We start from the raw sequence: 14,671 nt of genomic DNA, 5'->3' as shown, positions 1-14,671 counted from the left end.
CATTGTTTTATTTAAAATAGTTATAGTGAAATAATTTAGTTTGTTAATAACTTCTATTATTTTGTTATTTTCAAAAATATATTTAAATAAAATTCTATTTGTAAAATAAAAAAAAAAACAAATACAAGCTAGATAAGCATGTTGTTGGTGTCATTATCAAAAAGTTTTTCGTATAATATATTTTGATATTTTTAAGATATATCTAAATTATTTTTTAATCATACAAACTACATAATATTAGATTGAATTGAAATTCATCTTATAAATGGTTTTGTAAATGTCATTACTGATGCTGCGACTTTTTTATTTAATTATAATGTTCAGTTGAAATTTGATTTTTTTTTCAGAAAAAAAATGAAAGATTATGGTGAGAATCAAATCTTGAAATCCTTCTTTGTGAATTGTTGAGCAAATCAAGGACGTATAAGTATAAGTATAGATGGAAATTGGGGATCTAAAATAAGAAATGAATAAACCATATTTAAAACATTACTTATTTAAATAAAGTTTTTGGATTTTAATTTTAAATTTTGAAAAAACCTAGAATTTGACATTTGGATTTTATTAATCCAAAAAAAATTACAAAATTACAAATGTCAAAAGTAATGAGAGAATGACATATGACATATTGATTTTCATTTATTAGAGTAGATTGTTTTTTGTTGTGTAATATAAATCTTTTTCTTTGATGTGCAAATTATTTTAGAAGATTTTACAATATTTTTTTTTCTTTTCGTAAAAACGTTTTTTAAGGGGCCTATTTCCGCATGTTAAAGTTAAACATGTGATTTACCTTTTTTTTTTTTTTTTTTTTTTTGGGTAGAAACAGGGTGATTTCGTAGAACTTTGTAAATTTAGCAGAAGTCATGTGCCCAATTCGTCTTGTTATGTTTAATTTTTACTAAAAAATCATTTAAGTTACCTAATTGCATTAAAAATGTCTATGCCTCATTGTATGTATTTGTAACATAACAACTCAGTTGTACTCAATATTTTAGATACATCACATTTAATTGAATGATTTAACAAACCCAAAACTTGCTTCATAAACACCAAATCCAATTCGATTGTTAAAACTTGACAAGAAATCAACTCAACCACGAGTTTTAGGCCAAATAATGTACAAGAAAAAACTTCCAAAAGACACGATTAAAAAAAAAAAAAAAAAAACCCCGAATAACACCAACTAATTTTACACATGATCCCACCCCATCCCCCAACTCACAAAACCACACCAATAAAACCACCGTGTCAACCCAAACATCACCACCAAATCCTATCTACCACCACGCACTACTAATCAACCAACCTACCACTCACAACTTCACCGCCGCCGGACCGCTAGTACTGCCACCACCACCGCCACCAACTCTCGCCGCCAACGCAAGAACTTCCGGCGACATTTCCCAGCTCCCACTCTTCCTCCCCCAACTCGACCGCCTTGCGTGTATAATATTCGCACGATCGCCCTCATCAACTTGTGTTCTTATCTCCGGCGACATTTCTCCGATTCCACCTTCTTTAATATTCAAGCCTTCATTGTCACTAAGTTGGCTATCCACTCCGGCACCACTGTCGCCCCACACCGCCTTCCGCCCCATTTCAATGTCCTCCACCGCCTTCCCCATGTTGGGGGACACAAAACCGCCACCAACCGATCGGCCACCGAGACCGGGTTCTTTCGGGACGTATGCACGGAATTTGTTCTTGGATTCGGGGATGCTTGTGCAGAAGATTTCTCCAAAATTTTCTAAGACTCCTTTGTTGTAGGGGTTTGCTCTCCTGTCATACCGATATCTGAAGTTCTCGTATGTTGTCTATAAAGATAGATTGAAAACATCAGCATAAAAAAAAAAAGGATACAATTGGATAGATGAAAGTAAATTTCTATTTCTTACAATTAGTGGAAAAAAAATAAATAATGAAAATTGTTGATGACCTGATTTGTGCTGATGAGATATAAATGGAAGGCAGTAAGGCCACCAACAAACCAGACTGATATGAAAGTGTAGACGATTAAGACAATGGAAGCAGGAGTTTTGATCATTGCTTTCCATAAAGTTATGTCTTCTGAATCCATGATTCTCTTAATGTAGATCCAGCAGAAACTGAACACATATATGCAAAGTAGTGTTGTGGAGAACACAAACATGAAGAAGAATCGATAGTTTCTCTGCAATTAGATTTCATCAAATGAAAAAGTTAAAGAAAAGTGGACAAAAAACATGAAAATGCACAAAATATAAACAAAGCAACAGTAGACATTGATCCTTACTTGGAATTGGCATCTAATGCGTAAAATTACTATGTTTCCCCACGTTTTAGAATTTCATACCAAAAAAATAGACTAAATTACAAATCCGATCCCTGTGTTTAGCAGTTCTTTTCATGTAAGTCCAAAAACGGATACTTTTGCATTTTGGTCCTTATCAGAGGGTTTCATAACATTTTTGGTCCTTAAGCTTATAGCTTTTAGGGTTAATCTCATAGAAGACCTTATATTTTGTGCTTTTTCCGGATTAAACCTCAACTTTATTTTTTTCATGAAAAAGACCTTATATTTTGTGTTTTTTCCGAAAAAATCCTTAACTTTGTCTTTTTTTTTTTCCGAAAAAAACCCTCAACCTTCTAAATGTTTCCACCAAATAAATCCTCAACATTTTTAGTTTTTCCTGAAAAAACCCTCACATTTTACAACTTTTTTTGGAGAAAAATGACTAAAAGGGCCAGATTGGAAAAATATGAAAAAATGCAAAGTCTTTTTCATGAAAAAAAAAAAGTTAAGGTTTAATCCGGAAAAAACACAAAATATAAGGTCTTTTATGAGATTAACCCTAGCTTTTACTTTCAATAACAAGCAAGAGAAGGGCATTTACGTCTTTTGCATAGACAAGAGATCAATAGCAAGTCTTTGTCCCACATTTTTATGTGGGACAAAAAATTGCAACTTTTATCCCATTCACATCAATCTCACATGCAAAATGTAGTACAATCTGTTCTGTTTTGTCATATCTAACAAATTGGCCTAACAAATAAACGTAAAAATGTAAAATATAAACTATAAAGATAATTTTAAGAGAGAATCAGAGAATGCACTTCTTACCAGGCCTATACACTGTCCAACCCAAGGGCAATGATGATCAAATCTTTCAACACAATTATTGCAGATAGAACAGTGTGAGCATCGAGGAGGTCTATAAAGCATGCAAGTATCACAATATTTGATCTTCACAGTGACACCATTAACTTCAACTTCTTTAATACGTGGAAGCCTTAATTGTGGGGTTTGATTACTACCTTCAGCATTTCCATCAAACCCTTCTGGTTCTGGAGGATGTGCATTTCTTGGAATAATACCAGGGTCTCTCCCAGAGGTTAGAAGGAGAAGTACTAAAACCTGAGACATTTAATTATATAAATGACTTTAGAATTAGAAGTTTAGAATGATAATCTAATTTGGAAACTATATTCAGTAACAGAGAGGAACTTACATGGACTGTGAATAAAATGGCCACAACCATAACTGATATCCCCCAGTGTTCTTCAAATTCATTCATCAGTTTTCTTGCAACAAAGACACAGAAAACTGAAACAGGAGCTACCACAAGGAATATGGTCAGCACCAGTGATCTTACATCAGGTCCAAATACAAATCTTCCCTGAAGGAAAAATATCTGCAATGCAAAATATTTGACATAAGAATGGATACTATAATCTCATTATATCATTGAAGCACTTGGTTGATGTACAGAAGTCGGTTTTTTCTTAAATCAAATTGTGTGTGTGTTTTTTTTTTCCATTTCTTCTGGAAATGATGACTGTGAAGGAATTATTGTTACTATTATGCGTGTTCTGTAGGTCAAATTTTGAAAAAGACAGCAAATGAACACGAATTCAATCTAATATCTTCGCAACATGAAAAGAAATAGCTAATAAATGATAAAAATTTCTAGGGTACGCGTATCACGAGTAAACACCACAACGCGCAGTGCAGAAAAACACGTAAATTGTTGTGAAATTAGCGTTGCAATGCTCTAGGGTAAATTGTACGAAGTGACTGCAACTTAATCGTCGATCTTACATAAATTTACCAAGAAATTAAGAAGCAGGTCGCCATAACCGAGATTCATGAAACATTTTTCACCAAAACCTCAACAAAACGGGTTGATCCGAAGAGATCGAGCAAAAGAACACTTACATTGCTGCCTTTCCATGTCTGGTAAATTCTCAAGTTATCCTGCCCGTTTGTGGATCCAGACAGAGGATCGGAGCGCTTCGGAGGAGGGACCACATACATCTTTTCTCTCTGTCTTTTCCTTTTCTCAAATCTGAACTCGAGATCTTCACTAATACGTTCCAACACACACTGAAAATGTAAATGCGCTCGAGAAACAAGAAATCATATAAAGTAGAGAAGACGATACTCCACCAATTCCAAAAAGCCACTAAATAAATTAACAACAACAAAAATTCGAGCCGTAGGAAAATGTAAAAGTAGGATTTCGGCGACTCTTTCACTCCGACGAACGGAAGAACACTTTAAAGGGTGTTCACTTCAGGGTTTGATTGGCCGACAAGCCATGAGAGGGAAGAAAAGGAAAAGGGAAAGGGTTTTTGCGAGAGTGTTGTTGAGTGTAGGGTCTGGGGAGTGTGGGTGTGGGTGTGTGGGGTGTACTTTATTTTCCTCTATATCTCATTCTAGCTTTACAGGATAGTCAATAAGTGACGTGGCGTTATCTTAGTGGCCACGTCATTTTGTGTTTTGGACTGGTCTGCTTCTCCTATAAGGGAAAATGCTACATTTGTTTCGCTACATTAAGAGAAATAAATTAGTAATCATGGTAATTAATAATTTGGTTGACTAGATTCAATGTGTCTTGAATGAAATAAAAACAAGCCAAGTAAAAGCATTTGTTGTTGTTGTTGTTAAATGTGTTCTCTTGTTAGAGGTTGGACTATAGTTAAATAAGCGATCAAGGAAAAACAATTATACAGATACAAAGTATTAATATGGTTCGGTGGATGTTATGTAGTCTATAGACAAGGATCGAAAAACTATTCTATTACTAAACTGTTTTTAATGTAATTACATTGGAATACCTAACTATGAATACTTGTAACTATAAACCCTAGCAACTGTTGTGTCGAGCTCATATGCAAGTGAATGCGGAAAAAACTGAACAAACCGCAGTCAACATACTTCAAACATTTATCTCTTCGAAATCGTCATTCATGTTTCTTTACTTTGTTCTGGATCAGTTTACTTAATTCGGGTCGCTAAAATCCAAGTCATATTCTAACAACTCCAAAATATGTAAAAACATATAGGACAATGTGTAACATAGATGGCTAGACATATATTGAGTCAATGATATGAAAGTTCGATGGAATTGATCATTAAACATGATTTGTTTGTTTTTTTTAATGACATTAGACATGTATTAAGTCTCTTAAATGGGAGAATGGGGCTCTTGCCATGTTATATCGTGTGGAGTCTTATATTTTCTCTATAAAATAACTTTTATTGAGATTTATAAGACTTCAAAATATATATGTATGTAGGCATATATGACTTGTCTAGCCGATAACATATCCACCAAGTCATTGATGTATCAGACTTCAGCTCTAATATCATGTTAGGTATGTGAGATTTTTTTTATATAAAAAATCATTTGATTGAGATGTGAGATTCTAACATATATTGAGGCAAATATGATTGTGTCTAACTGTGAAACTCCAACAATCACTAAATGGGACAAAACATTAAAATTTTAACGAATAAAAGTAACAGAATTTTAATCCAAAACAACCCACACGACTAATATGAATGTTGAGTAATATAAAGTCTAAACATTTATAATTCAATTTTTAGGTCAAATTAAAATCAATACTTCCCAAATTAAATTGATTCCCGACTAATTTAAAAAAATGTCTTTTTTCTCATTGTAATGTAGGTTACAGAATTATCATGTGAAAGTTCATGAAAGAAATCATCAGATTTGAAGTGAAAAACCCAGTACGTGGATCTTGGCCTGAAAAGTTACTCTGCATGCAATCGAGTCAGTGTCACTGTATATCAGTTATGTTATCAGTTATGTCCATGATTCATCATTAAACATCATGACAGAAGGAAAGAAGAAAGAGAGAAAGGCAGTAAGTTATGCCATACCTCCTTCTTCGTGTTGTCGTTCTTATTGACATTTTGACGAACAGTTCATTGGCATGATCCCTCAATCTTCTCAAATCCATCATCAATCATCAGCTTCAGTTCAAGTTCCATATTTTTGATTTACATTTTCACACAACGCTCATCGCAAATCACAGTATGGTTTTGTGCTCCAGTTGAATTGGGTTAAAGATTGCCCTGTGTGTGTTCTTCGCGTAGGACTCGCATGCACGCCACTACTTGGATCTTCTTTTCAACCAAATCTCTAATGTCTTTTTGACTTTTTCATTAATCATTACCCTTCAATGGTTTTCATGCATGCCTACGCTTTTTAACTTTTGCCCCTACAACTTTTAGCTATCTATCGGTTAGTTCTTTTCATATTTCACATAGCTACCCTAAAGTTTCAACTTTGTAACTTCTTTTAACTCTATTTTTTTTTTGCTTTTATATATATATATATATATATATATATATATATATATATATATATATATATATATTGTATCGACTTGGTCTCCCACTCTCTCTCCTAGTACATCAATTTTCAACATTTTATTACTTTTTTTTAATAAGGTTTTAAAAAGTTCGTCATGACGTGACGTGACTCCAAAGTTTGTACATTACGCCAAACTTTACTAAAATATCGTCTTAACTTATAAATGTGTATAAAAATGAATAATAGTTGAAAATACATATAAAAATATTACTTATATACAAAATTGTCGCCTTAAGTTATGCCTTACAAACGACGTGGCTCCCCAAAGTTTGAAAAAGCTTGAAGTTTGATATTACCGCTAAAATCACGCCTTATGTTATTTGAACATTGTTTTATATGATGTTGCTTTCAAATTGTGAGAGGTAGCTTTTTATTTTTATTTTTAAATTATTAATATAGAAAAGGGAGTGTAGGCCATACCTAGTGGTATTATCACCTCCCCTCATTTCATTATAGATATGGATATGAATTTGATTACGACCATTTGATAAGAGGATATGAATTTGATTACGACCATTTGATAAGAATGTCTCAGGATATATAGGTGTCAACTCTTTGCTTGTCTATAAAAGTAGTTTAAAGTAGACATCTTCGGTATGTTTGATTCCTTATTTTTATTTTTTTAACTCGAAAATCCTTATGTTTTAGTTTTGTTGTGTATTTTAAGAGCGTAGCTACATATATCTATGGTCGGACTTATATAGAATTTTTTTTAAGACCTAACTTTTAGTATTGGAAAAAATTAAGGATCTACCTAGTTTCAATGAGAGAACCAGATGATTTTTATTTCTAGATGCGTCATTGTATTTGGTCTTTTTAGATATGAAAAATACTATTTTTTCCTTATTAATTTATTTTTCAAAATTTTGATTATTTACATCCACCATGTATAATAGAGATGTCGTTATTTAGTCTTCACATACTCTCTCTCTCTCTCTCTCTCTCATTTAAGTTTGGTCTGCTTTGATTTTTGGGAGGGTCGCAATGCGGCAACTTAATGGTCGTGATGCATGTCATGTCATTAAGTAGCGACGTGAAGTCGCGGTCACAACCCAAAACCCTAAATCTCGAGCCTTGAGTCATATTTAAGGAATAAGACGTTTAGGGTTTGATTTATTCTCAACCTCTATTCTCTCTAAATTAGAACCCTAGCCTTTGTGTGTGTTGTTGAGCCTTATGAGAGTTTTTGGAGTTTCTTGTTAAAAAAGAAGACCATTGGTGCTTGGAGAAGCCTTGTCTAGTTGAAGTCCCCCCCCCCCCTTCTAGACTCTCTATAAGCATTGTAACTCATAAAGTTCCTCGTTTTATTCGTTTTCATGCATATAACTAGGCTTGGGAAGTGATTTTGGGCTATTTAAGTTTCTTTCTTTGAAGTTCTTGTAGTTTGGAGAACTCCAACACCATATGCTTGTTCTTGGGTGACTTCTAGACTTGTTGGGAATTTAATAAGTGCATATTTAAGCTCTTTTGTTTTCATGCAAAGGATTCAAGCCTTTTTATAAGCATTTAGGAGTTAGGGTTTGAGTTTGAGTTTGTATGGGTTAGGGTATGGACTGTAACATCCCAAAAATCACGGTAAAATTTTCATTTTTCAAAAACAACCTAATGACTATAATTGTTTACAAAACACTGTTTCCAAAAGTTATAATTACAAATCAGAGTATCCCAAGGTCGGATATCATAAAATATGAAGGATGTGTATGATCATGCCTTCACTTTGCCTCAATTATCTGAAGTACCTGAAATAATAAACTGAAAATGTAAGCATGAAGCTTGGTGAGTTTCGCCCCACAGTACCACCACACAACATATAACATATACAATCATGCATGTTGGGTCCAATTAGTCATCGATTGGAATACCCTCGAGTCCACAACCTACCAGTTGGATTACCATGGCCCACAACCTACCGATTGGATTGCCATAAATACTACATTCTGGGTCCACAACCTCTCGGTTGGATTACCCTTGGCCCACAACCTCCCGGTTAGATTGCCAAACATACTACATATTGAGTCCACAACCTCCCGGTTGGATTGCCCCGGGTTTGTTGACTGGAAGCACAAAGCAGTACAGTCTCAACCCAACCACAATATATCAACATATGCATCAGATAAACATATAACCATTCAGCAGACAAACAGGCAGATCTACAGATCACTACCGCATAACAACATCCTATATACCGGGATACAGATCTAACAGTGTAACATCCTGTTTCCCGTTATTTCTTATTTCAGGGCTGTGGGACGGAATTCGATTGTGTAAACGCTTTGGGCCTTAAGGAAATAATGTTTAGACCTTTTGGAAGAAAGCAATGATGGTTATGAGATCTAAACCTTTGAATTATGTTTTGGGCCGAAGGGTAGAACGGGAAAAGTCATAAGTCGGGTTCTTGCATGAAATATTGATTTTTTTAGAAGTTTTTAGTCCAGGATATTTAGATAGGGTTGTAGATATCCTCAATACATTTCCGTGGATATAAAGAACGTCGAAAACGGAGTTGGAACAAAGAAGTTATGACCATTTAAAGTTAGGACAATTTTTGGGTTAGCCACATACATTGGGCGTACTAGGGCATCCCTAGTACGCTGGGCGTACGCGACCAGTGCCCAAAACCTATTTTTGTGGTTTAAGCCCTATTTAAGCTCCTTAACTTCCCTAAACCTATTCCATTCTTAGCATCCACCTCTCCAACACCCTTCCTTGAAACCTTAACCCTAGTTTGAGCCTTGTGAGCAAAAAGAAAGTGTTTTTAAGTGGTTTGGAGTATTCTTGGTGCACCTTAGAGAAGAAGGAACCCATTGAAGAAGTGTTGGTTGCATTGGAGCTTGTAGATCCAGACCTTGTTCACCTTGATCTTTCTTTTGGAGGTATAAAGTTTGAATCTTGATGATGAAATTGTTAGATCTAGCTAGTTTTGGGTCTTATGAGCTTTTGGTCACTTTAAGTGCATAAAGTTTAGATCTTGAAGGTTGGTGACCTTTTTATGGATAAAGTTGTAAACTTTATCTATCTAAACATCATATTGATTCAGATCTAAAGGTTGGAGACTTGGACTTAATGGATTAAGTTGAAAAATATGCATTTTTGGTCCTTTTGAGACTTAAAGACTAGATCTTGTTTGTTAGGACCATTCTAATTGATAAAGTTGGAAACTTTATCCATTATAGAGCTATTAGGAACCATAAAAATGTGATCTTAGTCCTTCTATCCCTTCCATACAAGAGTTGTGATGTCTTAAAGGATTAATAAGTTAGGGTTTTTGGCTATTGGACCTTCCCTAGCCATGGAAAGTCATAAAGGTGGAAAATTTATGACTTAAGACAATGTTTTGAGGCTAGATCTAAGTTTGGGTGAAAAGTCCTTAAAGGATTAAATGCTTAATGAAGGAGTAGGGTCAGGATGCGTACGTTGGGCGTACGTTGAGTACGTTGGGCGTACTCAACTGCCTTGGACTTTGACTTTTGTTGACTTTCGTTGACCATTGGCTTTTTGACCAAGTCAAACTTGAGGATTTTGGGCCATTGATAAAGATTTTATCTGGTTATGGTGTTAGTGGATTCGCGGGAGTGAGCAGTATAGAAGGGAGCATATCGCAGTCTTTCAAGGTTCTTCGATTCAGGTAAGTTTCGCCTTATTGTACCCGTGGGTCGAAGGCACCAATGCCGGCCCACTAGTTTTGGTTATCTTTGGTATAAGGATGCCATGGGGACTGTATATAGTCATGTAGGATAGACTGAGGACTCTTGATCTAGGTTCTTTTACATGTTCCTTGTTTGGTTGTGGTTCCAGAGTAGGATCACATGTCCGAGTGTCTATCTCACCTCTGAGTATATAAGGTATTGCATTCCTTGGATTGTTAGTATTTAGTATGTTGCTATGTTGTAGTGACCTGTGAGATCTGTATCCTGGTATTTGTTATGTTGCTATGTTGTAGTGGCCTGTTAGACATGTATCCTGGTAGTTGGTACATTGTAATGTTGTAGTGATCTGTTAGATATGTATCGTGGTATTTAGGATGTTGTTATGCAGTAGTGATCAGTAAATGTGTATGTATACCTATACTTGATGGTTATCATCTAGAGGAGTGCCTTAGGGACTGTATATGGTCATGTATGATAACATGAGAACTCTTGATCTAGGATTTCTTGCCTCTTGATTGTTTGGTTGTGGCTCCAAAGTAGGATCATCTGTTCGGGTGGCTATCTCACCTCTGGTTACTTATGATAGCCTTAGGAACACTTGTGTGGATCAAGTCTCAAACTAGGATCCAAGAGTTTTTGCAAATGGTTTTGAAAAATAATTTATAATAAAAAGGGTTGGGTTAGGGACATGGGCTCGGTCTCTTGTCATGTTCTTGTTTGATTGTTGGATTGGGATCGGGAACGTGGGCCTTGACTTAACTTTGGTTTTTTTCAGGAAGATGTGGTGTGTACAGTCAGCTAGAGACCAAACAAGAGAGTGGTTCCCAAAATACCCATACTTGTTATGTTTACTAAGTTTTGATTTTGCTGATATATGAATTGTTAGAAAAAAACATGCTAGTGGATAATGTTCTTTTAGAAACTGTTGAATAGAAGTGCCTGAGTTTAGTATTGACTTATGATATAGGGAGTTTCTTGCTATATGTTACTTGATTATGTGATTGTTACGTGTATGTTGATTAGTTGTATATGTTTGGGATTGAATAGGCATAGAAGGACCGACTTGGTCTTACTTCCTGTTCCTTGTTTGGTTGTGGACTTAGGACAGAGTCGATTATTCGACAGTCTATCTGATCTCGTATTGTGTATAAAAAGCATGCACAAAAGCAACCGGTGGTACGGGAACGAGGATAATCCTAGGAAGAGTTCCTAGGAGGTTAGTTGTAGCTCGTGGGATAAGTAGGTGTTAGCACACCTAGGAGTGGTCTAGTGCAGTGACTTAGGACCTTGGGATGAATTCTAAATCGACTACGGATAGGTGTGAAAGGTAGTATGGGCCCGTACTACTAAAAGCACAGGATCCGTATGAGATTCAGGAGGAATTTCGAGGCTACTAAGGAGCTAATAGGAGTAGGGTCTGGTGTGTTGAGCAATGTGTTGTGATGTCTGATCTTTTCTTGGTATATTTTTAGTATGGCGGCTATTGGAGGTTCAGGATTAGGAGCTGGTAGCACTGAGAGGGAAAGTCTGAGTGAGGAGGAGATATGCGGGATCATTGTTGCAGAAGTGGCTGAGGCGATCAGGGAGGTTACTCCGGAGTTGTTTGGAATGGTCAAGACCGCCCTAATTGAGTTATTCGAGGTTGTTGTTGTTGCAGCTACCGTGGATGTTACTGCCATAGGGGTTCAAAGGAAGAGAGCTTTCTGGTACCGAGACTTCAACAATACGAAGCCCCCGGAGTTTTATGGGGTCAAGGACCCGATTGTGGCGATAAGTGTCGCACCCCCAAACCGAGATGGCGGAAACATTCACGGGCGGAGGACGTCATCTACAGTATCATAACAATGCACAATAGTACAACAAGCAACAACATTCATTGCATTAATAGAATAGTTAATACATGTGTGTTCTTTGTATAGTTGTAAGACCCCAAAAATATAACATCAAAATAAAAGATGAGTCTTGAACATGCTCCGTCTTCTCAAAATCCGATCCAGTGTACCTGTCTACTGGTTCCCAGAGAATACAAGTTATTTTGAAAGAGAGTATCAACATTTAAATTGGTGAGTTCATATGTGTTTTAGTTTCAAATGTTTGTAGTTGTTTCATGAAAATGTTTGTATTTGTTTAGTGAAATGTTTGTATACTTCCCAGAAAATCCTATATTTTCTTCTAAAATAAAAAGTAGTCTTCTACCCAAGACCCGACTGTTTTGTATGTTTGTTCTCTTGTACTAGTATAAAATGTATGTTGTACTCGACATAGTATAAAATGTATGTTTGTACTTGAAATAGTATAAAATGTATGTTTTCCATATTTGTAAACCATCTTTACTAGAAAAATAGTATGTATTTCTCATGTGAGAATATCATTGTATGAATGTAATGGAAAATGAAGGTTTACAGTAGAATTATGTAAAAATAAACTACTGATGCATTAACTGCCTTGTAACCAAACTGGTTAATTAATGTTAAAATGTGATAAGGTTATAACCATGCTTGATTGACTAATATAAAACACGACGTTCTTCAGGCGTTGAAACTGATAATGACATTTGTCACCCGTGGACCTACAGGTCCCACTGTAGCTAGCAGCAAGGTGTGGGATGGTCAGTCCCGTATAGATCTATACACAAACTCATGCTCTCCCTCCAGGAGACTCTGGTTACAAAATGTAACATAGCAAGAATATTGCTATGCCATGAAATAGTATCTCACATTTTAGTTATCTTGTTCACGTATAGTATGTAAGTTCCTTTCTGTTCTTATAAATGAATAGTATACTTTGTACTGAACAGTAATTGTATGTATGTATTGATTCATGTATTGTTCTTCTGTTCTAGAAAATAGTATGTATTGATCCTCTAAACTGTACCTATTATAGTTTACTAATATGTTTGTTTGAATTGTAACTAATTTGGAGAAAAGACTCAATTGCCTAATGTCTGCAACTGAGTTAAGTGTGTACCTTGAAATGGAGTTTTAATATTCATGTATATATTTAGCAAGTATAACTATGATTTAGCCGACAGTCGGACTAGTGATCCTACCATAAGAAATCCTTTGTTTGTTTGTTTTCACATGTAAATGTTAACACAATTCTATCGTGTTCTACTTGTATTCCCCCCCCCCCCTCTAAAAACATTGCAAAAGGTAAGTTGTAGGGTATGAACTCACCTTAAGTGAGTGATTCGTTTGGACGCTCGATATAGGATGATTGTTTCCACAAGTTAGATCCCGAGACAAAACAAGTCCTAAAATGCATTTCACGCGATATATTGGCATGAAATTAGTGAATATAAACTCAAAGGTGTTAAGGAAACAACCAAGGATGTAAGAATTACTTACAAAAGAAGTGTTAGAAGCGAAATCGAGTGACTGCTTGGAGTTCACGGCTGGGCTTCATTGTTTACGGCCGTAAACGGTTCACGGGCACTTGAAGATTCAAGTGTTTTCGGCTGTAAACTCAAGTGTGTGTTCTTGGTGTAACTAAGAAGATTCAAGGGTTTACGGCTGTAAACCCAGAAATGAAGGGTGTTTGATTGATGAAAAAGAAGAACAATAGATGTTCTTATCAAGATCCGAAGGTGAATCAAATGATCCTTGGATGATAGTTGAGAGAAAACTTTTGGTTTTCGGTTGAAGATCTTGAGAGAAAATGCTTGAGTTTTCGGCTAGAAGTGTGGAAGTGAGGATTATTTCAGTCATATATATATATATATATATATATATATATATATATATATATATATATATATATAGGGTAGAGTTTGCGGTCCGAAGGGGCTTATGGCTGCGAACCGAAGGTTTACGGCTGCAAACCGTTTGCGGTCCGAACCGTTTGTGGTCCGAGGGTTTACTGCCCATGCGAGGGTTTGCGGCTCATCCGAAGGTTCTCGGTTCCAAATGTTTTCCCTCCAAAACACACAACACCTTTGAATATAAGGTCTATACACCTAACTCATTAATCCAACCATATTAATATAATAAATAAATAAGTTTGACCTTTATTTGATATGTTTGCCTTTTGTTGACCAAGATTGACTTTTACAAGAATTGAAATTACGGGTTGTCACATCAACCCCCCGTCAGAGGGAATTTCGTCCTGAAATTAAGTCTAAGAGATATACATGGACTAAGGGAAAAGATGCAGATACTTATGTTTCATTTGATCCTCCCGCTCCCAAGTGAATTCAGGTCCCCGTTTTGCATTCCAGTGAACCTTCACTATCGGGATACGGCTTTGTTTCGTTTGCTTGACTTCCCTATCCATGATTTCTATTGGTTCTTCCACGAAGTTGAGGCTCTCATTGATCTCAATTTCATCGAGTGGGATAACAAGAGTCTCATCAGATAGTCA

General features: G+C 35.7%; 1 protein-coding gene across 1 annotated transcript; it reads right to left on the bottom strand.

The window, feature by feature from the left end:
* Nucleotides 1-1,038: 1,038 nt before the first annotated feature.
* LOC145167259 (DHHC-type zinc finger family protein) lies at nt 1,039-4,680 on the bottom strand. The gene is made up of 5 exons (XM_079086394.1): nt 4,199-4,680; nt 3,492-3,674; nt 3,104-3,397; nt 1,940-2,173; nt 1,039-1,817 (listed from the first exon to the last, which is right to left on the bottom strand). The coding sequence occupies exons 1-5, from the start codon at nt 4,295-4,297 to the stop codon at nt 1,317-1,319; spliced, it is 1,311 nt and encodes a 436-aa protein (XP_078942520.1). The 5' UTR covers nt 4,298-4,680; the 3' UTR covers nt 1,039-1,316.
* Nucleotides 4,681-14,671: the final 9,991 nt, after the last annotated feature.

The sequence above is a fragment of the Lactuca virosa genome, chromosome 3 (assembly GCF_052849685.1).
Source record: "Lactuca virosa cultivar CGN04683 chromosome 3, Lactuca_virosa_CGN04683_v6, whole genome shotgun sequence".
Taxonomy (NCBI): domain Eukaryota; kingdom Viridiplantae; phylum Streptophyta; class Magnoliopsida; order Asterales; family Asteraceae; genus Lactuca; species Lactuca virosa.
Note: the sequence above shows the minus strand (reverse complement) of the source record. Positions and strands in the feature narration are given on the sequence as shown.

Excerpts from the sequence above, each read along its gene's own strand:
- LOC145167259 (XM_079086394.1), bottom strand. The coding sequence starts at position 4,297 with ATGTATGTGGTCCCTCCTCCGAAGCGCTCCGATCCTCTGTCTGGATCC. Across the intron at positions 2,174-3,103 it reads TTGGACAGTGTATAGGCCTG|AGAAACTATCGATTCTTCTT; the intron begins GTAAGAAGTGCA and ends ATCTAATTGCAG. Across the intron at positions 1,818-1,939 it reads ATCTCATCAGCACAAATCAG|ACAACATACGAGAACTTCAG; the intron begins GTCATCAACAAT and ends CTATCTTTATAG.